The 25,311-nt window shown below is 38.2% G+C and overlaps 1 protein-coding gene across 3 annotated transcripts in view; it reads right to left on the bottom strand.

Moving 5' to 3' along the window:
• The window catches only part of MEMO1 (mediator of cell motility 1), a 54,819-nt gene that overhangs the window by 18,584 nt on the left and 10,924 nt on the right, over positions 1-25,311 (bottom strand). For all 3 annotated transcript variants that reach the window (XM_050950447.1, XM_050950445.1, XM_050950446.1), the window contains 2 exons: positions 5,970-6,051; positions 2,833-2,901 (listed from right to left, as the gene is read on the bottom strand). In XM_050950447.1, coding sequence (XP_050806404.1) covers positions 2,833-2,901; positions 5,970-6,051 — 151 coding nt within the window. The remainder of the gene's footprint in view (positions 1-2,832; positions 2,902-5,969; positions 6,052-25,311) is intronic.

The raw sequence follows: 25,311 nt of genomic DNA, 5'->3' as shown, positions 1-25,311 counted from the left end.
CTGACAGATGATATTTGATTCTTCAGTTAGTGATGAGTCCAACATGAGTCCCATGCTGCACACCATCTTAAGTAGCTGAGGGCACATGCCTCCCACTCAGGGTTGGGTGGTATGTTTATTATCAATTACTCAAAGCATCTTCTGATTCACATTACTACAGTTTTTCCTGAGTTTGATTTAAGCAAGCTGCTTTTTTTCTCCAAAACTCTAGTCTCCTTCAAGCACTCTGTTATCTGTGAGTCAGCTACATGAAAAAATTACATAGACATGCATGTCATTAGCATACTACTGGCACTGCAGGATTTGTCTTCTTGTGGGCTACAGGTAGTCATTTCACCAGGTCTCTGGTCCTGATTAAAGGTCAGTCTTTCCTGCCAAAGAAATTTTCAGAAGCAGTCTTGCCTTTGCATGGGAAATCTATGATAGTGCTTCAGCAGGTAGATACCACCAGTTCTGTTGTGCTTTGCTTTTTGTGCAAGCAGTGGTGGAGCAAAGCAAAGGAAAAAATGCTGATGTGCTGCATCAACCCACTTTGAAATCTATCCAGAAAATACAGCTCCTCAACTGAGGCAGAATGAGATGCTCTTGCAAATTTTAAACAAGCTATGTGGTAAACAATAAGTGATGTAGAAAAAAAATCGAGCAATTCAATGCCATTAAATCTGGGAAGAAGAACTTGCTCTAGAAATGTCAATGCAGAAAACATACCCGTATAGTGTTATCAATTGTTTTCCTTTAAAAAAGTTGTTCTCATTTTGCTCAAAATATTTCAGAAAGAATCAGAATAACTTTACTACTTTGGAACATAGTTTGCTTTTTTTCTGATAAACTACTGATGAAACAAAAAAGAAACTAGTTTATTATTTCTAACACTATCTATCTTAAAATATCACTATTTAGCTTCAAAATGCATATTTGAATCAAACACTGAAGATACTTTAAATGAGAACTGATTGTTAATACGTGGCGGAAGTTCTGAAATATGCTGCAACTAGCAAAATACATGCAGATTTTCATTTTTTAAACTACAATAACTGGCCCTATGGTTCAGCAGGCAACTGCAGACCAGTTTTGTGCCTGTGCATTTTTGGAACAAGTACAGTTGGAACAATTAGTAACTCCCACTGACTTCAGTGATCATATACCATTTTTTCCACAGGACCTCATTCTGTGCACAAGCTGGACCTACTTTGGGGATGAGTCACGGTTGTATAGTGAAGGAAGCTATTGTTTGTAGGACTCCTGCCTCATTTGTTGCAGGAATTGGAAGGTTTGTACCTGATTGTAGATGTGGGGAAAATGGCAGGCCTAGGTCCTTAACCAGGGGGGAGGGACCAGTGGACCTAAGTCACAACTGAATACGGGGGACAACAAATGAAAAAACAGAGAGGTAAGTGAAAGTCATAGGGTAAAAATCAGGGAACCAAAAGGGGACACTGAGCAGAAAACACTTGACAGCACCCATCACTCTTCAAAGGCATCTCAGGAGTGAGTGGATGCCACCCAGAGGAACTCTGCCTGGAGGTGTCATTGGACAAGGAAATAAAAGTAGGCCCCACAGTTGCAGAGCACCCCCTTACCCAGCCAGCTTCCTCTTCCTCATATGATGGATAGTTGTCTTGGCCAGTGCCAGGAGGAGGTTGAAAAGTAGATCTCATGACTTAGTGGGGTCACAGATGGGGTTTGCCAAAATAGGGAGGTGCAGGGAGATTCTGGAGGAGCTAGAAGAGGGGCTGCAACTTGATGTAACAGATGTGTACCAGGGTCTCCCTCTTGCCACAAAAGGGACAAGGGAGTTTGTGAACCACACCAGGTACACGCCTGTGCTTGTGGCTCTGTGAAAGAGCTTTCAGCTTTGGAAGGTGCGCAGTAAATAAGGCCAAGGATTGCAGGAAGAGAAAGGACTGCCTCATTGTTAAGGCAGCCAAATGCTGCTCTGGAGAACTGGATTCTATTTCTGCCTCTGCCACAGAGGTTCAGTGTCACTTAACAAAACTTTTCAGAAGTGGTCACTAATTGTGTTATACAGGCAACCTTAATTTTGGCATTTTCTACCTTCTGAGTTCTGACTTTGCACCAATGTTCTTTTAATGTAGTTTTTTTGTGTAATTATACTTATAGACTCCGGGAAAATTTAAGACTGGATATCTTCCTAAAGGATATTTTCTCTCTCAACCAGAAGTTATGGGCTTGATGCAGGAATTACTGGGTGAAATTCTATGTCCTGTGTTATGCAGGAGATCAGACTAGAATAGGGGTTCTCAAACTTCATTACACCATGACCGACTTCTGACAACATTACTACATGACCCCAGGAGTGGGGGGCCAAAGCCCCACTGCCACGGGCCAGTGGGTCAAAGCCAAAGCCCAAGGGCTTCATTCCCAGGCTGGCAGGGGGCCTGTAACCTGAGCCCTGCCACCCACGGCTGAAGCCCTCGGGCTTTGATTTCGGCCCCAGGCGGTGGGGCTCAGACCCCAGCAAGTCTAACACCAGCCCTGGTGACCCCATTAAAATGGGGTTCCGACCCACAACTTGAGCACCACTGGACTGGAAAATTGCAATGATCCTAAAAATCTATGATTATACAGGGCTTGGTCTAACTTCCACTGAGGCCGATGAGGGTGCGTCCACTGATTACGAAAGGGAGTTGGATCAAGTTCACGTAAAGAGCTACCACTGAATTACTCCAGTTTTGTGTCAAGTCCACTTTCAATGGAGTTATACTGTAATAAACTCTGTGTGTGTGTGTGTGTGTGTGTGTGTGTGTGTGTGTGTGTGTGTGTGTGTGTGTGTGTGTGTGTATAAAAACTGAGATATTTAGTGCTACTTACGTAATAGTAGGATCCACTTGTTTGTAAGCATGGGCTGCACATGACCCACAGTAGGTATATCCAGCATGACTACAAAACATAGATTTTAAAATTAACTTTTAGGTTTAAGACTGAGAACAAGTAGCATATTAATATTAGCAATCTAAAAAGAAAAACTTGTTAAGAGAATGATCAAAACAGCAACTTGTGAAATAAGAGTTGGCAAGTATTAACCAAGGCTGACACTTTTAAAAGGCAATATTAGGTATATGTGGGATGTGCTGGCTACAATATATTCTAAAAATTTATTTTTTAAGACGTTCCACTGTTTTCCTTATGAAAGCTATTTAAAGTAGCAACAAAACTGACAGCTTATTTGAAAATGGCAAAAGAAATGGAAATCTTTGTAAGACAAAAAATCTAAATAAAAACACAAAACTGAAGGTTAACTGGCCCATGACATCCCAGATATACTGTACATATTGTATTTACTACTATTTATAGGCATTGTACCTTTTATTGCTAAAGGCAGCCCCTGGCACTAACTAAGTTGTATTACTTATCTAAGATACTATAACAAATCCATGGTCACCTAGGTTTTCATGTTTGTCAATATGCTGCACACCATACAACTATACATCATTAGAACTTTGTAGCAACACTGAGTAACGAATAACAAGAAGGTGAAAGCAATACCTATATTCTAGCACTAAAGGAATATTATATGTGATGGGAAGCAAGTGGGAAAGGAAGTGAGGGGACGTACCTTGGCAATGAAAGAATATATCTACCAGATAACAAATGGGTGTGGGGAAACTTAAGGAGATCAATCCTACAACAGAAGTGGTCTATAAGCATCTATGCAGAGAGAAGATATCCGACAGTATAGGGTTCTTTAATTTAGGAAAGGCATAACAAACTCCAATGGCTAGAAATTGAAGACAGCAACTTCAAACTGGAAATAAGAAATTACCAGTGAAAGCAATTATACCTTGAAACAGGCTTACACAGTGAGTTGGAAATCCCTTCAGTCAAGAGGGTTTATCTTTGTAAAAGATATGCTACAGTTCAAATTATTGGGCTCAATGGAGGATCACTGGGTGAAATTCGATGGCTGTTATGCAGGTCAGAGTAGATCACAGTGATTCCTTGTGAGCCTGAAAATCTGACTACCTAGTCTGTAATTTCTCTCTACACCACTTATTTCATTCAATGATCTCAAACCATTTTTATTAAGGAAGGTAAGCATCACTGTTCCATTTTACAGGGGAGAAAGCAGAGACACTGATAAATGAATGATTTGCCCAAGGTGACAAAAAGAATCAGTAGCAGGGCTGGAAACAGAACTCAGTCTAGTATCTGTCCACTTGACCACACCGTCTTCCATAATGTTAGCAGGATTTGGGTTCAGTTTCTTACTATAACTTCTGTGATATCGTTATAAATATACATCAAGTATTACATTTAAATGAAAGTCACTATAACCAAATTACCCTACCTTAATATATCTTTTCCATCTCATAGTAAACTGGATTGGCCTCACTCTTTTATTCTGTCATCTTATATCTCCTGTGCCAATTCTACCTTAATGTGTTTTAGAAATGACTAGCTGTTATTTTTCCAATCTATCCTGCAGACAGAAAACTATATAGGGCTGCATGGCCAGTCTAAGATTTTATTGCCATGTTAATAGTTTTAAAAACACGGCTAGGCTTTTTGCAAAATAGCTGTGCTCTTTTTATTTTCCTATTTGCTATGTTACTTTGGTAGTTCAGGCACTTGCACAAGTGTTTATAAATTTTGCAGTAACTGTTATTCCTGCAAACAATACATTTTTATGGCTCTCGGTGTCTTTGATGCTAGTATAGATATAGTCTCAAAAGGAATAAGAATATACTCCTGACCAAACTACAACTGTTATTTCCAGTATCTGTTCACCCTCCCTATGGTTTGCACTAGAAGTGATATTCTTTGATCTTTGCATGGGGCCACAGTTCAGTCAGAATGTGCTCATTGCTTTCACAGAGACTGAAGGGACACAAGGAAAACTGGGTTAAAAGATTTCTACAGCCTGACATTACTTCACCACTGCAGTTCAGGTTAAGAACTTTTACAGTATTTAGTAAGGGCATGATCTTTCAGGGTATTTGGTTCATGGTCCTGCTTGACCATTGAAAAGACAACTATCTCATGCATTACCTAGAAGTCTAGAATTCGTCAGTGTCACTGCTCTTTTGGAGGAGGAGGAATATTAATAAACCACTTTTTCCTGCTATTTCAAATGTGTGATGAGAATTAGCATTTGGGCTTAACTGTATCTAGCTTGTTCACAGCCCAAAGAGTAACTTTTTTGAAAGTGTGGTACAAAGTCTATTTAATCATTCTGAAAGCATTTTTCAGAAGCAGACATATGAAGCAGAGTCATACAAAGATACTTCTAGAACCCAAATCAAGTATTATTTAAAAAACATTTTAAACTGAAATTCTTACAAAGAAAACAAATGGAAGCAAAAAAGGATAAACCTGAACTGATCCACAAGTCAAAATGCACATTAACATAAGATGTTTACAGAATCTAGGCAGCCATTATTAATTATTATTATTATTAATGTATCAATTCTGTACTTGGTGCTATACAGACAAAAAAAGAATCTGACGACTTTGCAATCTTCATACTATCACTCTACTAAATCACCTCTGAACTGGCTTGTAGGAACAAACCTTTTTCTGGGAAAAGGAATGCTTTTACTATCTCATCTGTCCACAGAAACTAATAATCAATCATATATTATACTGTATACAGGTCTTATGCCACAGTTTTCATGATATTCAGAGTATTTTCAGTGGTTTTCAAACTTTTTGTATTGGTGACCCGTTTCACACAGCAAGCCTCTGAGTGAAACCCCTTTATAAATTAAACACGGGGGGGGGAGGATAATTTAATAGGGGCTCAGGGATGTCAGCCCAATGGAGCTGACAGCTCGTGACTCCCATGTAACCATCTTGCAACCCACTGAGGGGTCACGATACCCAGTTTGAGAACCCTAATTTAACAGGAGCCCAGTCCGCATACTATTTAGGCAAAAAACAATACTTTAAGAGAGATCTGAAGAAAGGACTTAATATCGCAAATGTTAAAATACAGATATGAAACTTACGGTGCAATAATGGCTCTAGCAGGTCTTTTTGTAGATTGTACTTGAGAAAGCCAACCTTCTAGTTGTGCATTCAGCTGGGGTCCTACAAAAATACAAGGAAATATTGAAAAAAATCAAACAATTTAGCACAGTTTAATATATACAATCTAGCAGAGTTTAAATATAACCAAGTACAATCAGTAATCTTAAAATATTACCATGAGATTTTAAACCATTATAAATAAAATCAAAGGTTTGTGTTTCAAGAGTATAAAAAATAAAGAATCAAACAAAAGTTATAAAAGCAGCATAACCCATATTGCTTAAGGTCACGTCAGGAACTTTTTAGCCTCCAAAACTATAATTACTTCATCATTTGCACATCCAGTTTGTTCTTGTTCGGTGAACAGAAGACATACACATAATGTGCCCAGGGCCACAACTATCACTGACCATCTCACAAGGAGGTGATGATATACATTCAATTAGTTTACTTTGTTAATTATCTACTGTTTAGATTTCAATGTAATAGTTTTCATTTTAGGGTCCAATGCCACAAGCTACTGAGCACCCTGACAGGTGCTGAGGATTTGCAACTTTACTAGCCCTTATAGGTTATAAGAAATCCTTGCAATCAGAGCTGTTATTGGCAACATTAAGAAAATACGTTTTAATATATTTACATCAGAGTACTCTCTATTGGTGTAAAACTACTCTTGGGAAACTGATATTTACCATATTATAACACAATGTTCTTTATTAGAGGAACATAATTAACTTTTTTAAAATTTCACTTCCATCTGAAAAATGTTTACTTACTATTGTTACAAGTAACACATAATATACTATTATAACAAAAAGAGTAAAGAAAAAATATATTTTTTCAGTTAGTTTACCACATACATTTGACAGAACTTTGTCTAAGTCACTTTCACTTGCAATGTATTGTACAGAAAATCAGTTTGCCCTGTTTGTGTCACAAATATTGGCAGGGAAACTCAGGCATAGATGTAGCACCTGAAACTATTTTACAATCATTTTTCAATCTGACTAGATTTCAAGCTGACAATTTCTTCAAGGATTTGTTTAGACCTCTAAACAACTTAAATGGAGGCATGCAGCCAGTATGACAGCCAGGGTTTGTCTTCACTACAGGCTAAATCGGCACTGCTATGATTGATGCACTGGGTATCAATTTAGCCGGTTTGGTGAAGACATGACAAGTCGATGGGAGAGCGCTCTCCTGTTGACTTCAGTACTCCATCTCCCAGAGAGGTGGAACCTATGTCGACAGGAGAACATCTCCTGTCAACAGAGCATGGTGCAGACACCACTGTAAGTCAATCTAAGCTACGTCAACTTAAGTTACGTATCCTACATAACTTAACTAGCGTAACTTAAATCGACTTACCTTGTTAGTGTAGACCAGGCCCCAGATCTTGAAAAATCCTCTCAGCCACTCACCAGTGGCAATAGAGTTTTCCCTAGTGAGAGGAGAACCTCAGCCAGCAATTTCTGCAAAATTCAAGCTACCACTTTATAATTAATCATTTTCTACATTTACGGTTGATAAGAAAATCTTCCAAATTTGAGATGAATGTAAACCAATGAACTGTTGGCTTTCTCAGTCTGCAAATAGCCCAAATGCCTCTGCTGTTGTTCACAGGTTTACCAATGAGTAGAAGAATGACATTAGCAAGACTAGCTTTTTTCACTGATGTAATACAGTACTTACTGGGCAGCAGTGAAATTGTCAACAATCGCTCCAATCTCACAAGGTTGTTTCTGCTGCTTGGGACCATTATGAGCATCAGCAGAGAGAGAATTATCTAAAAATGGAGGCTACTGAAGGAAGAGAGTAGAATAGACAGACCTCTCTTCCTATCCTCTTCTCAGCAGCCAGGAGGATAGACTAAAGTTGCAGAGAGCCACTACCATTCTATGCAATGAGGAGCCTATGGAGGAATTGAAGAGGTAGAAAGCTCTCTCTCATTTCCATCAGTTAAATAGGATTAGGGCTTCAAATTTATCAAACCCCTGCAAGCCTAAAGCTGATACAAAATATGAAGCTGCCCATGCCCCCCCCTCCCAAAATAAAGTAAAAATAAAATAAAGGGTTTATTGATAGCGCACTGGCAGAAATCCAGCACCCTCTCCCTTTCAAACAGGTAGGCACTGAATTGAGGGTTGGCTTCTCAGCAGGGCATAGTCTCTCATGGGGCCCCTTCTTTTGCATTGACTTCTGGTTCTCAGACCAATGTCCAACAAATTTTTCAAACCCTGCTACTAGTGATGGGCAAACCTCAGAAAGTTTGGTACTGATAAGCATCCAAAAGCTCAAATGCTTAGTCTTATCCAAACCTCTTGATGCTGCAAACCTGGGCTGGTAATCCCTCACGGACAGTCACTCATGTCTGATTTTAGCACTTTCATCTCTGGTCCGGACCAGAATTGGGCAGTGTAGAAGTACACAAAAATGAAAAAATAACTAAGAAGAAAAGCTAACCAAACTTTATCAAACTCAAAAAAGGTTTGAGTCTATAGTTTCAGTTTTGGAATGGGTCTCGTAATTCAGTTTACCTATCCTTACATATTAAGGAAGAATAACAACAAAATAACCTTATAACTGGGGATCACCTGAAAGTTCTAAAATCTTGTAAATGATAGACAGAGGTCTAACATACTTACATACTTAGATAGCTACACGGGCTACAAGATGTGAAAGATTAAATAGGCTGCAGAGCACTATATAAAGACAGTATTGCATGCTGCAAGTAAAATATGGGTGTTGAGTCTTAACGTCTGTTACTGAATACAGAAATTAATATCAATTTATAATTTGTTCAATTATTGGCTATATCTTAACATCTTAAATATATTAAAACATTTACATTTACAAAGTAGCAAGTGGAGGATGGACTTGCACAACTAATATACTGTACACTGTATAGAAATTTTAAAAGTTTGAGATAAGTACTCAATTATAATCATTACTGCTCAAGCATGTATTGAAAGGTAAAGGACAAGGTCAGCTTTGGTGGTCCCACATGCATATGTACCAATTTTTCTAATTATACCACATATATCAGGAATAGGTCCTAAAATTGGCTGTCAATTTTGACTAGCAGATTTTAGTCAACAGAGAGTCAGTCCAATAAAAGATACTACCTCACCACCACCTTGACTCTCTAATATAAGCGGACCAACACAGCCTACATCACCACTGCATAAAACATCCTTTTCAATAAAGAAAGCCAAATAGCACTGTGACATGTTACAATCCCTCTAATTTTAATTATATATGACATATTTATAGGAACAGGATATTGATATTCTGAACCAATCAATTAATTAGATTCTCAGGTCACAAAGTGACCCTTAATGTGCCTTTATAGTTAAGCATTTAAAAAAGGTATTAAAGGTAGTTGCTTAGCTAAAGTCAACGGTTTCATCTGAAGTGGGTATGCAAACAAATATAATTTTTGGAACCAAAGAGACATTATTTAGTATAAGATGATCTAAGAAGAAATACATACTGTGCGTGTGTTTGGATAAATAATTTCCAAAGGAGATGAATGAATCCTGTGTTTAGTTTAAAAAAATGAGTCACAGTGGAAATGTCTCTCACCAATGACAAAATATGAAACCAGTCTTAAATTAAGTGATTTTAACCCGCTTGCCTTTTGCCCATCACTTTCTAATGTCTGAACTCGCTGTCTATTTTGGATTCAGTATTTCTTCCCTGCCACCGATGTAAAGCACGCTATCTAGTATGCGGTAAACTGTCTTCCATTTTTTCCCCCTTTCTTTCTACCCTGAGTCTCTCTCTCTCCTTGTCACTCTTTCTCCCTCCTTCATTCCACTTGTCACTAGCACTCCAAACAATTCCTGCCATACTCCTCCAAGCACAACCACCATTAAAGATTTAGTGCTAGTAAAAATTAATTTTAAAAAATTACAGCATGGTTTTGCTTCCAATGTGGGTTGAACATAACTTAACTTTGAAAACCATTCAAGACTAAGCAGTGACATAGTATTGAGAGCAAGCTAAGGATTTAGACTACAATATGCTTTTTTGAAAATGGTTTCATTTTTTCCCTGTTTATACCAGCTGGCCAAACACTGGAACCTGTTGAATACCATCAACTCTCATTAAAATCAAAAGCTTCACAGGAAGCACTCAGTAAAACTTTATGGTTGGGGGCCAATTTTTGGAACCAGTTTATCTGGACCTGTATTTAAACCAAGTTCAAATATGTTTTAACATCTAGTATAGATGCCTCTCAAAGGAAAAATATAGGTTTGTGCCCCCTACAATTTTTTTTAACAATCTCCTTATCCTCTGAGCCCAGGCACATATCCAAAGAGAAAAATATACTGAGTCTCTTATCTACACTCTGAATTAACTTTTAAAACATGATATTTTGCAAATAGTTAATAGAAGGGTATGAAACTGACCAAATGCAAGCAGGGTTTTTTCCTCAGATTAAAACCTGGAACGTGAATTATTTACTTTAAAAATTCTTTCCATTCTGAAAATTTCTTAACCAATTAACAAGCGAAAAAAACCTAACAGATTAAAATGCATTATGAAAAAGTAAGTGAAGAGACCAAACCAAATCGCTATGCTGCTAATGTTTGTATCAGAAACTAAAGCAGTCACTTAAAAGCTCTTCTGATCCCAGTTTTGAGTTCTGTTTCAGATTTACACAGACAAAAGGTATAATGACTTTATCACAAGTCAAGAAAAGACCTATGCATAAAGAAGGCTGGGGAAGATCTGGGATAAAAGGCAACACAAGATAGTGTGTTGCTTCCTACATCCATCAGCTAGAAACAAAGAAGTTTCTTTAGTGGACAGCTGTTATTCCTTCCCAAAGCTATGGAAAGATGTAGCCCCAAGCAGGGTCCAGGGACAGAACCCAGGTAGAAAGCTCAGCAACTTCCTTCTTCCCAGTAGCTGTTGGGAACCAACATGGGCTTCTCAGTAGAGTGTTGCTCCTGCACTTTACTGTTGTGCAGGCTCCTCATCTTTCTCCTGATCTCTGAATAGCAGGTTTAGATCTCTGGCTACTAGGTGCCCGACTAATGTGTCAAGTCCTGATATTAATAGTTGACAAAATAAAAGTATGTCCTGGTTAATCTCAATTTCATGAGAGGCATAGGAAAATCCACAATTTATCTACTCTAGAGTGACAAACCTTATTCATTTTGGGATTTTGCATCTCTATGTACCGAAATATAATACATACACACACACACTTGTTGTGAAGCAACCAGTATTGCTACACACATACAATGTAGCAAACAAACCCACATAAGAAAACAAAAAGTTAAACCACCTCACAGTACATATTCTCTACTCCCCCACTCAAAAGATTGCACCTTATCATTACAACAATGGCATACTGCAGATCTCATACTGCAACCTTAACTCTGTCCTCCTTTTGTCCTCCTGCTCATGTAGATTTACCACATTATTTTTTCCTCTAATACTAATTGTTGTGTGTAGTTGGCTGCACCGGTAAAGGTTTGTGTGCAGAAGGGCAGTTAAAGTGAGGGATGGAAAGCTGCCATAGCTAGCCAAAGTTGTGGTATGTGGTCTGTAGTAGTTTTGGTAATTGTAAGGTGCATGCATGAAATCTTCTCTCAACAGAAAACTGTAGCTCCTGACTGAGAAGGACTGCAATCAAAATTGCATCAATCAGGCTCTTAGGTCCCTCCATAATAGCCTGGAACATGAACACTGAAAAAAATTAGCTCCTCTTAATGCATTCTTCACTGATTATTTCCAAGCTGATCTAATATATCAGATTTTATTTTCTAGTGGAGGGAGGACTGCTTTGGAAACAGATCAAGAGTTCATGCCATAAACACCACATATACTCTTTCATTTCCAGTGGAACCTCACTTTCCTTATGATAATAGCTGGAAAATCCTTTGCATGTTACTTAAAAATTTGCCATGGAACAATTAAAAAAAGCATGAGCTACTGGCATCAATTTTCAAATTTTCCTAGCAATTAACCACAATTTTAAGGTTTTGTGCACTTTGAGTCATTGTTGCTCACTACAAAACACGAACTCTTCTGTTTTTGCATGATGGGCAACTGTATACAAAAGATTTTGCACTAGCTGTTACTTTATAATAAGCGTCACTATGTGTGCTATGACAGTCTCCAAATGATTTTTCTTAGCATGGAAGAAGATTTTCAGACTTGAAAAGACAAGCAGTGTTAGTCTTCATTATGCAAGGTTCTATGCAGAGGCCGTTGTAAAGGTTGCTGTGTGAATAGCAGTAGAGCTTTTCTCTGCCTTGGTATTCGATTAGTCATTTCTTGAGATAGCTGCTCTCTGGGAACTAACTGAGCACACTGGTGCTGCTGGGCAGAGATTCCTGTAAAAAGGGATTACACTACATGCTGTCTGACCATCACTATTACAGGTCTAGTGCATGGGTTATACTTAGAATATACCCAGACTCTGCATCACTGACTTCTCCTGCATCAAAAAGCTAACTTTCAAGACACACGGTCATCTGCTACTATTTGGCAGTGGAGAAACACTGGTGTCCGACTGGGATAGTGGTGTCCAAAGAATCACATTAGGAATGTCAGTACAAAAGAATCAGGAAATTCAAAAATTATGGTCCTCCCAGAGACAGTAACATAGTACACAGTAGAACCTCAGAGTTACAAACTGACCAGTCAACCACACACCTCATTTGGAACTGGAAGTATGCAATCAGGCAGCAGCAGAGACACACGCAAGAAAATAAATAAATAAATAACGGCAAATACAGTACAATACTGTTAAATATAAATTACTAAAAAAAGGGGAAGTTTAAAAAAATATTTGACAAGATAAGGACACTGTTTCTGTGCTTGTTTCATTTAAATTAAGATGGTTAAAAGCAGCATTTTTCTTCTGCATAGTAAATTTCCAAAGCTGTATTAAGTGAATGTTCAGTTGGAAACTTTTGAAAGAACCACCATAACATTTTGTTCAGAGTTACAACGTTTCAGAGTTGCGAACAACTTCCATTCCCAAGGCATTTGTAACTCTGAGGTTCTACTGTATAGCACAAATATTTTGCATTAGAATTTTGATGTTAAATGTAACCCACAGTATTCAGAGAATGCAACAGAGCCAAATTAATGATGCTCTGGAAACCCCAACTTTTTTTTTTTTTGGATAAATAAATTCTCAATCTTAACAGCATAAAGAATTGTGCACACTGAATGACCTTATTTATGTAAGAAAAAATTATACTGAAATATACATTTGAAATGTGTACTCGAGCAGAAGTTGCACTCAAAGAATCACATCTTTAAAGCAAGGATAATACACATTGCATTACAAATCAGTTTCTTAGAATGTACAAAGTAGTATCATTTTAAGAAAGGTCTTGGATCCAATGGAGGTGTTGAGTGTCTCAATAGATTCAACCATGAATCTACACATTCACCTGCACTGCAAACCCTAGACACGAGGGTAATTTAAGATCACAGAGACATTCAAGTAAAAGGCATGCTAGTTTGACCACTGACTAACAAGAGCTTTTATTTCACAGTTCTTCATTCCAAACAAATGAATGCCAGTCATGCATCTGAATCTCTTTGTAAAATGTTAAAGTTAAAAGCTAAATTTATTAAAAGTTGCTAAAAGTTAAAATTATTTTGCTAAAGAAAATGAAGTAAACAGAACATTTGCATAATCACTTCCAAAGGTTTTTAACTTCTTTATTTCTTAACCAAATTATCACACACAAAGCTAAAATGATTTTCTTCACTGTGGATTACGGCAGATACAAGCCAAATCTGAAGTTTAAAACAAAGACAAAATTACTCAAGTACCAAGAAAGATTGCAAAAACTGTTAACCTTATATAAAAGAGGTGATCCCTGCCTTGAAGAGCTTACAATGTTTACAGACATGACAAATGAGAGCAACAAAAAGGGGTGGGAATAGGGAAAAGTATAAAAGTTACAATAAGTTCACACATCTGTGCAAGGTTTGCTACGTGAACATCTCAATAAATCCACAACCCTGTGTGTGCACATTCCTCTCAGACTAAGTTTCCTATAATGTTTACCACTTTGGTTAAATTATTTGTATTATAGTAACACCCAGAGGCCCCAGTCACAATCAGCACCTTATTGCACATTACATAGTCAGAAAAAAATTCTGTCCCTAAGAGCTTGCACTTTAATTCAGTGTATTTTTCGATAATGCCATCTTGCTTTTAACCCTCAAAACTTTATTTTCCTCTTTTACTTCTCTTCAGCCTCTTATTTTTCCCTTCAGTAACAGGAGTGTAATGATTACTTTATATGTACCAGAGCTATGGGAATACCTAATGAAACGTTTGAAATGGAAGTCTAACATGGTAACTCTCTGACAGGGAGCTACAAGCATGGCCTTGCGTATTCTGTATTTGCAGAATTTGCTATGAAATCCATCCCTTAGCACAGACTTATCTCCTGAGCTGCAACTTTCATTTTATGATTTTTTAGCCATTTACGGTTGTGAAGAAAACACAGATAACATAAATCAAGATAAATCAATGCAGTGTTGTCTTTGTGAGTCAGCAGGGAACCTAAAACAGACAAAAGACGTCTGAACTAGCCCATATTAACTTCTATGGGGTGTTTATTTTGAAACCTGAAGATTACAGCTTAAATGCCAATATGGCTAACCCAATTCACTGATAATTATTTTAGCAGAAACATCCAGTAAATATGCTTACCCTATAATCCCAAATTGCCTCTGATGCCTACAGGTGCCAAAACATCCAGCTTCACCAAACAAGTCCTATAATGCAGCTATGTGTTAATAAAAAAAGCTTTGGCATAGTGAAAATGGAAGATGTGCAGACAGTGTAAAACAAATGGAATTTAATACACTAAATAGAAGGAGCTATTATACGGACTGTATTGAAAAACTTGCATTTTAAAATTTTATTAAAGTTGTCATTGAATTTCCAGTCTAGTCCCCTTCCCTCCCCTCCCCCTCCCACCCCCACATCATAGTCCTATAGATCTTGCAATAGAATTTAGGTTCAGCTTGCCCCAGAGATCACAGGACATTGCTCAGAAGCAGACAGCCACTGCAGTTTATTCAGAATGAGATGGAAAGGGGAAAATACGCTAATAGAGCTGTCTGATTTGCTAGAGGTTTTGCATCTCAGGTTATGTCCACACTGTGCACCTTACAACAGCGCAGCTGTGCCACTGCAGCCTCGCCATTGTAAGGTGCACTATGTAGCCGCTCTTTAGCACCGGGAGTGAGCTTTCTGGTGACAAAATAAAACCACCTCCAACGAGAGGCGGCAGCTGAAGTGCTGTCCACACTGGCACTTTTCATTGTTAAAACTTTTGTCATTCAGAGGGGTGTTTTTTCACAATCTAGATGAAAAGATCCAATGAACATCCCCTGGAAAACTGGTGCCATACAAGAATTTTCACACCAAAATAATAGCTTCTCTGCTTCTACCCCGCCCCATTTTCAAATTTTTTTACATTAGAAAATGAGATGATCTGGCTTTTTCTGCCGTTCCTCCATCCAACAGCTTCAAGCAACTCTATTCAGTGCAGCACTATAAAAAGCAGGGCTGCAGCACTTTAATAATGTGGTTATTACAATAAAGTTTAGTATCATATATATAGCCAATAGCAAAACATGTCATAACATGACTTCCACCAGGGTAGATTTTGCAGTGTACAGTCTTTGATGATGCATCTATGTTAACCAAAGCTATTGTAAGGGCAAAGATTGCATGACATTTTTGACTGGCTTTCTTATCCTTACAATGGTTCAGCTCATCCCTCATCCCCACAGCAATATGCCTTATTAATGGGCTTTTATTAATGTATTCTGGGACTCTTCAAGCACCTCTCCACAGCACTCAGCATCTTACTCAGAGCTCATGGCCTCAGATACATTCCAAAATGGAGGCCTACAAGGATGGATGCATTCTGGAAGTTTAGTGCAAGGTATCCCAAAATTCACCTTCCTTCATTCAGTATCGTCACAGCTGACTCTGATTTGCCAACAGCTGCAACTTTTCACAACAGCTTTGAATTTTAAATGAGATTATAAGGCAATAAACTGTCACCCAGCTGATGACAGCTGGAAACGGCAGTGAGCAGCCCAATCCTGGGACATGGTAAGCCAAACATTCCTCCAAAAGCAGACCTGGAGTGAGCAGCAGCATTACAGACCAGATACAAGGTTCATTGTGCCTGCTTTACAGTGACCAGCTGTCCCCGAATGAAAGGCAGTGGCCCTACTCTAACTGGATGGTGGTATAAAATAGCACTAGGAAGCTAGGGTGACAGCGAGTACCTTACACTTTGCTGATAAGTCGCTGATCAGGACTATTGTGGTAGAAGTATGCAGAGCAGCAAAAGAATTCTGATTAGTATTAAAATTGGAGCTGACCAAAAATAGATTTTGCCACATACAACACACACACTTTTGAGAACATAGGGTTGTATTAGAGGGCAGACTATGGAATACTTTTTTCATTTAACTCTTGATATCATGCTTTCCCTTTTGCTATCAAGCCTTTAACCAGTTTATATCAACAGAGACACATTGCTTCAACTACTGTAACACCAAGGTCATAAGGTAGCCATATGTACTTCAGATTAGGGATGTAAAATGTTAACTGGTTAACCAATTAACCAATAAGCATCAGTTTTATTGGCAAGGTACTCCAGTTAACTTTTAAACTCCGCTGTGGGACTCCACTCCCAGTCCCACACCCTGGTCTCTGCACGGGGCAGCAGCAGAGCCACTGGGCACGAAGGGCCAGCAGCGAGCCTAACCATTAAATGTTTACCCGGTAAAATTTAATAGCTTAAACACTTACTTTTTTTTAATGTTATTTACATCCCAACTTCAGATAGGTGAAAGAAAGGTGAAGATAATTTTTGCCTTGCGCAAGATCTCTGTGAAAGCAGGCAGAAGATTTTATATAGGAAAGAGTTCAGAACAAGAATGAAGTACTACATGTCAGCAGCCTATGCTTCACGAGCCTAGTATTGCTACCAGTGTCAGGGAAATTCACATGATGAGAACTTTAGTCAGAGCATCTGTAGAAGGGGAAGAAAATATTAATTGAAATCAAACAACCTACAGAGCTGCTTTAGAGCTATTAATTAAGCTGTGTATCATTTGACAGCAGTTGTCTGCATCCTGATTATGGATGATGCCTGGATTACCATATCAGTCGCTGTTGAAAAAGAATGGGTGGGGGGCACTAATGTTCTTTCCACTGCATGAGAATGTGTCAGTTTTAGTGAGAAAACGAAATAAGATTCTGTTGAATAATCTAGTCTCAACAGAAACTGTAACATTATATGTCATGAGAAATTGAGAAAAAATTAAATCTAAAAACACAAATCTGCACTAAACACCTGTAACAATCCCATCTACTAGTGGTAGAAGACTTGTTAAATTTAATATTTTTCTGCTGGGCTACTGATGCCACCTGCAAAACATAGCAGAGACAACAGATATGACTTTACTAATACTGGACTCAATTAAAGTTCATAGGACCATCCTGAGAGAAAACCCCCAACAGGGAAAGACTGATATGCAAGCTTCTGCTTTCACTGCTCCTCTGAGGTACATATAACTGGAGCAGGTGGAATAGGAGCTCTCTTAACCCTTAATTTAAGCAGCAGACTGCTGAATCCAACAAAAAGATTTCCCCCAACAGTTTAGACATCTGAGTTAAATCAGAAGGAAAAATGAGACTTTTTAAATGGGCACTGTAAGTCTCTTTCTCTCTCAAATGCTCAGGTTTTGCTTATTTGGTATGTGGTATGTGTGATGTCTTAATCCTACTAGTCTCCAGCAACCTAAAGATAGTTCTAGGTAAAACAGTACAACTAAGATTTGAACTTCTAATGCAAATGATCAAGCAGAAAAAGTATAAAAATAAGTTTTGGTTTTGGTTGTTTTTAAGAGGAAAACAAGGCACAAACGCCAAAAGTATCTTCCTTTTTAAGATATGCTAGAACATTCAGATTTGGGGAAAGCAGTATAAACCACTGAAAATCTAAAACTTCAAGTTCCAGTTTAAAAAAAACAACACATTGTTACAGTACAACAAGGGAACCCTTGATTAAAACTGGAAGGCAAGAAATGTAATACTAATGAAACATTTTACACAGTAACTAAATTAACCTGTGAACTCTGCCACAAAATATTTTCCATGAGTTTAGCAGGATTTTTAAAAGAATTAAACGTTTATACTGTATAGCCATGCAAAGCTCTAAGCAATAGCCAAAGTACTGGTGCACTAAGATAACACTGCATCCTTTACATTCTGCTTGCTTTCCGAAAAAAATTATCAATCATACTGAGTAGATTTGGTTTGGGGTATTTTAGGGTTGTCCACTGATTAATCACACTGTTAAACAATAATAGAATACTATTTATTTAAATATTTTAGATGTTTTCTACATTTTCAAATATATTTATTTCAATTATGACACAGAATACAAAGTGTACAGTGCTCACTTTATTTTTTATTACAAATATTTGCACAGTAAAAGGCAAAAGAAATAGTATATTTCAATTCACCTAATACAAGTACTGTAGTACTCTCTTTATAATGGAAGTTGAACTTACAAATGTAGAATTATGTACAAAAAATTAACTGCATTCAAAAATAAAACAATGTAAAACTTTAGAATCTACAAGTGCACTCAGCCCTACTTCAGCCAATCGCTCAGACAAACAGATTTGGTTACAATTTGGAGTGAGATAATGCTGCCCATGTCTTGTTTACAATGTCACCTGAAAGTGAGAACAGGCATTCACATGGCACTGTTGCAGCCAGCATCACAAGATATTTACGTGCCAGATGCTCTAAAGATTCATATGCTCCTTCATGCTTCAACCACCATTCCAGAATACACGCAACCATGCTGATGACGGGTTCTGCTAGATAATGTTCCAAAGCAGAGTGGATAGAGGCATGTTCATTTTCATCATCATGAGTCAGATGCCACCAGCAGAAGGTTGATTTTCTTTTTTGGTGGTTCAGGTTCTGTAGTTTCTGCATCAGTGTGTTGCTCCTTTAAGACATTTGAAAGCATTAGCCACACCTCATCCCTCTCAGATTTTGGAAGGCACTTCAGATTCTTAAACTTTGAGTCGATGGTTGTATCTATCCTTAGAAATCTCACATTGGTACCTTCCTTGCATCTTGTCAAATCCGCTGTGAAAGCGTTCTTAAAACTAACGTGCTGGGTCATCATCAGAGACTGCTATAACAAGAAATACATGGCAGAATCTGGGTAAAACAGAGCAGGAGACATACAATTCTCCCCCAAAGAGTTCAGTCACAAATTTAATTAACACATTTTTTTTTTAACGAGCATCATCAGCATGGAAGCATGTCCTCTGGAATGCTGGCCAAAGCATGAAAGGGCATATGAATGTTTAGCATATCTAGCACGTAAATACCTTGCAATGCCGGCTACACAAGTGCCATGCGAACACCAGTTCTCACTTTCAGGGGACATTGTAAATAAGAAGCAGTCAGCAGTATCTCCTGTAAATGTAAACATCTGTGTTGTAATTGAAATCAATATATTTGAAAATGTAGAAAAACATCCAAAAATATTCAGTAAATTTCAACTGGTATTCTATCGTTTAACAATGCAATTAATCATGATTAATTTTTTTAATCGCAGTTCATTTTTTTGAGTTAACTGTGTGATTAATCAACAGCCCTAGTTTTTTTAAATGAAACTTTCGATTGTCATCACTTTCTGCACTCATCCAGGAAAGCTTCCTACTCACCACAAGTTGGCAGATTTTTCAAGTCTTGTACTTTCCCATTCCTAACTATGACAAATGAGATTCAACACTATGAAGTGCTTAAAATAAAATATTAGTATATATGCATTTATTATTTTAATTCTTATTTCATAGGAGGGAGTTAAAATAGTCAAGCTAAGTAAACAGTGCAATCTGTGGATTGGCACATGACTAGTTACTGTCCCTCAATACAGTAATAAGTACACTTAATGGCTGGCACTAAAACAAGTTTTCTTCCTGTTAGTGTGAACCTCGGAGGGGAATGGAGAACATTTAGACTAATTTACAAATACAGTCAAATTTGATTTATCATCCACCAGACTATACTGCCTTCTTTAAAACTGTGATATGGAACAAGTATATATCCTCCCTTCCTTACCTTATACAAGGAAAATTAAAACAATGATTCAAAGGACACTGGGCTCATTTGATTAGCCACTGTTTCTGACAAATCCTGATCAGCACAAGTTTTATCTACACAAAAATGAGGATTTGGCCCTGTGAGACAGAAAATTGAGTCTGAGGGACTATTCATGATGAGCATACATCCTGCTATTAGAATATATACTTCTACATTACTGGATGACAGCATAGCATATAAATCAGACACCAAGACAAAACTTATATAAACCTAAGATTACAAGTATAGGCATGAAAACACTAGAATTATGTGTGTGATCTTTCTTTATATCTTTTTAAACTTAAATTATCCTATCCTAGGCTTGAAGTCCTATTTTAGATATGTAAAAAGAACACATAAGCAGTGGGTTCCACTAATTTCATTAATAAAGATAAATCAAAATTTGAACAGAATGAAATCTATACAAAGTCACTGAAGGACAGAAATTGAGATGTACAATTAGCAACCACCACGCTGCAACAAAAGCCACATTTTGTGCATTCCCTTCAGAAGCCCTTCTAACAAGCTTTGCAATTTACTTGCTTTACTGCAAATAATCTTTTAAGTCTCCGTTCATTCTTTTCTTCCACCACCAAAAAAAAAGTTAACCAGCACTCAGTCTACATACTTTAAATTACAGAGCAAAAACTCCACCTAGATCCTCAAAGCAGTACTTCACTTCAACAATCTGCTATCCCAATTAGGTCAATGGGAACCTGAACAAGTGAGGCACTGCTACTGTGTAGCTCAGAGGAAAAATTCGGCTCTGATAAATGTACGCTAAATATAATTCAAACTGAAAAAAAGTATGCTATAGGCTATAGAGACTTATTGTATAATATTACTGGTTATACCAAGAGAAAGACTATAAACTTCATATTTAGGGTGAGATATACTGAGGGTCTGAATTCTTCATTTGGGATGTCTCAAAGTACCTGTTCAGAGTATATTCCGGTGGTGGCCAACCTGAGCCTGAGAAGGAGCCAGAATTTACCAATGTACATTGCCAAAGAGCCACAGTAATATGTCAGCAGCCCTGCATCAGCTCCCCGCCCCCGACTCCTCCCACCCAATGGCAGCCCTGCAGATCAGCAACTCCCCCCTCCCTCCTGATCAGCTGTTTTGTGGCGTGCAGGAGGCTCTGGAGGGAGAGGAGTGAGGGCACAGCAGGCTCAGGGGAGGGGGCAGGAAGGGGTGGAGTAGGGGCAGGGCCTGTGGCAGAGCCGGAGGTTGAGCAGTGGGCACCCCCCCTCGCACATTGGAAAGCTGGCACCTGTAGCTCCAGCCCCAGAGTAGGCGCCTATACAAGCCGCTGTGATGTTATTGACATAATCTGGGACCATACAGAATGAGGTTGCAATCAAAGTCCTGTAGTGGCACCAAATCTTGTATAAAGAGGTAAAATGAGGTGACTAAGACCAGGTTATAGATTGCTGGTTATGATTATGCTTTCTGTATGCATGTGTCATTTTTTAGTTGAAGTTATGAATATTGGCTCTATACTGTCTGTACTTCAAACTTATGCTATGCTTCTCGGTGACATCCCAGACAAACTGGTGGTAGCTCTGCCTAGCCTGCTTGATGGCCCATTAAGGACCATCAGCTATACAACTGACCCATTGAGAGAAAGCAGATACGCACTGTAACTCTGCAAAGTGTGCAGGAACTTGCCCATGTGACTCCAGACTCCATTTTGCTGCAATTTTTCACAGTAAGAACAAAGAGGTGTTCTTGCACCTGGAAAAGACTATAAAAGGCTGATGCCTCATCTCCATCTTGTCTTCAATCCTGCTTCTTACCTCTGGAGGGACTTTGCTACAAATGGAAGCTGTACCCAAAGGATTGAATGACCCATCCCAGCAGGGGATGTACTCCAGAGACTTGATTTAAACCTGCAGTTTATTCTATCACTGCTACAAGCCTGAACCAAGAATTTTGCCATTACTGTATGTAATTGATTCCATTTAACCAATTCTAGCTCTCATCTATATCTTTTTCCTTTTATGAATAAACCTTTAGATTTTAGATTCTAAAGGATTGGCAACAGCGTGATTTGTGGGTAAGATCTGATTTGTATATTGACCTGGGTCTGGGGCTTGATTCTTTGGGATCGAGAGAACCCTTTTTTTCTTTTACCGGGGTGTTGGTTTTCATAACCATTTGTCCCCATAATGAGTGGCACTGGTGGTGATACTGGGAAACTGGAGTGTCTAAGGGAAATGACACTTGTATGACTTGTGGTTAGCCAGTGGGATGAGACCAAAGTCTTCTTTGTCTGGCTGGTTTGGTTTGCCTTAGAGGTGGAAAAACACCAGCCTTGGGCTGTAACTGCCCTGTTCTAAGCAATTTGTCCTGAATTGGCACTCTCAGTTGGGTCCTGCCAGAACTAGCATTGTTACAGCCTCATATTAACTTCTGAAGAGCCACATGTGGCTCTGGAGCCACAGGTTGGCCACCCCTGATATATTCAGTGATCCACCTAAAGAAAAGTCTGAAAAATTCTATTCTAGTACATTAAGCAGTTTGCCATTTTAAGATTATGTAATCTTAAATATCACATTTTAATTATTAACACCATGTTCCATCACAGTGTTGTCTAAGTCTAGAGTGAATGTAAGAAAAAGGATTCATGAAAATAATGTGATTATCCAACACTTTTTGTGATATTCATTTCCATAATTTCTCTGGAAAGGACTTAAAAACAAAATCCGTCAGTTAATATTCCATGTTTAAGGAAAGAAACACAGATACAAGTGAGAGATTCTTTGATTACTCCTCCAGTGACAGAAAAAAGGGTGGGAAAAAAAAATCTGTGGCCTGTCAACCTCCAGGTGAAGAATGGTAGGACATCATTAACTTGTAAGAGCCAATGATGACTCTCTACAATCAAGTTCCAAAAAAGGTGGAAGATTAATAGTAAGAGGAAACACACTCATTTTGCTCCATATCTTGAAAGTTCATAAAAAGTTTAATTTTATTTTTAGGTTTTGCACAGACTGTAGTTAAAATAAAGCTTTAAATTAAAGTTTGTATGTGGAAGGCTCCTGCTAGTGGTCACCATTTGGTAAAATGTTGCACAGCACCAGTGGGACCCACAACCCAACTACTCCATATGAAGCTCCTCTCCACATTACCCATTGGACCAGACACTAACTGCTCCAGGGTGCAGATCTCCATAGGCTCTTGCATGTGTGCACAAACAGAAAAACAAGAAAAAGTTTCTCAAATGGTCTATAAAGGTCCTTGTTTCTGGAAGACACCTCATACAGCCTTTGCTAGCACCAGAAAATCAGTCTAACAATCCCTACATCCTGACAGTCATTGACACCAATATTGGGCTTTCTTGAATTCTATTGTGACACAATAACCATACCACTACCATACCTCACTTTACTGTGCTCTTCACCTGCATTGTCTTTCTACCCCCCCATCCGCACTTTGAGTCATTACCACATCAGTGCTTAGGTACTATGGAAAAAGGTGCTTTAGACTACCCGCTACTCTTCCAGTTCTTTCCTTACACACCTTGCCGCTCCATCTACAGTCCTCCTTCCACCCCACCCCCCAAAAACACCCTGTCACATTAAGTAAATGCTAAAAAAGAATGAATTACCACCATAAAAGGTGCTCAATCAAAAACATAGGAATTTTAGTAGTATAGCCATGAGTATCCCTTTTATTTACCCTCCCCTACATCATTACTTGCCTCTTAAGACTGTCAACTCTTCAGAGCAGAGACTGTATCTATTACTATCAGTCTAGCAAACTGTAGGCATTATATACATGTTAAATAAAACATTTATTAAACTAGAAGGGTAGGATACAAAAGCCATTGCAATGCTACTCTGAACTCTATAGCAGCTATAATTTCAATATAACCCATATCTTTAACTTCCTAAAAAGCTCTCCTCAGAACATTTTTTAAGCTAAACAATAACAGGCAGCTTAAAAAAAGAAACTTTCCAAACTTTACAAATAAACAGACCTCACTGAGGAACAGACTTTTCATTCAACTGGGGAAGAGGAATTGAAAATAAAAAATGCAGTTAAGCAACTATAATGAAGAGCTTCTCTGCTGGCATCTGCCAAGATTTTAGCAGCCTTTTTAAGCATCTATTCCCTTCTTGACACACAGTGTTCCAACTGAGTTGGAGAGACTCGGAGGCTGCAGCTGGTCAAGTTTGCAGAAGACAGAATGAGTCTTATTAAATTATAAACATCAAAAGTGTATAAAGAATGAAAACTAAGGACCAAAAACACTGCAACCCTTAACCACAGATTACCACATACTCAGGGAATCCTAGTGATTCCAGTGGGACTATTCATTGCTATTATAAATAAGAGCTGCAAGAACAGGCACCAAGTTTACCTCTCTGATTATGTCTTCACTGGAGAGTTAGACTAGGTCCATGACCCCAGTTAGCCAAGCCTGCCTACAAGCATCCACACTGAAGAATCATACTGAGGGTGGATAACAATCAATGTGGTGTTTTTTTTTAATTAAAAAAAATCAGATTTTTTCTTTAATTTAAATTGGATTTTTTTTTTGATAAAATGCTTTTTGAGGAAAAAACCTATCTAAAGATAGCTATAATGTATCTTAATTAAAACTCAAAGATGTCTCATCATGCAATAGGGATTATAAATTCTAATTCTATAGGATGAGACAATATATCCATGTAATGTTTAAAAAAAGTTTTGTAAATGAGTTTGAATAATTCATGGATTAGGGACTCAAATCTTACAGAGCTCCAGGGGCTTCTGTACAGATTATTTAGATTAATCTTTCTATCTACCCAGTGGGACTCAGTGCTCAGTCTGGAAGATATCATCAGAGATGTCTAGTTTTGCAGCTCTCAAACTGTGGATTTGTCTCCAGAGGTAACATGCTTGTTAACAGAGAAAAGGTTTTTAAATAAATACATAGAGGTGAGAAATAACAGACCTCAGCTCTATTGTTTCTCTGCAAATTTGCATACTCAGAGTCAATCCCTTACCTCTCTCTCAAAGTGCATAGATTCTAAAAATTCAATGAATAGAAGATTGTTAGGGGCAGAACAGATCTGGACAAGGAGAATTCATCTGGAGACAAATGTGAGAAGCGAAGGACATATGCCTGATTT

This window comes from Gopherus flavomarginatus, chromosome 4 (genome assembly GCF_025201925.1).
Source record: "Gopherus flavomarginatus isolate rGopFla2 chromosome 4, rGopFla2.mat.asm, whole genome shotgun sequence".
NCBI lineage: Eukaryota > Metazoa > Chordata > Testudines > Testudinidae > Gopherus > Gopherus flavomarginatus.
Note: the sequence above shows the minus strand (reverse complement) of the source record. Positions and strands in the feature narration are given on the sequence as shown.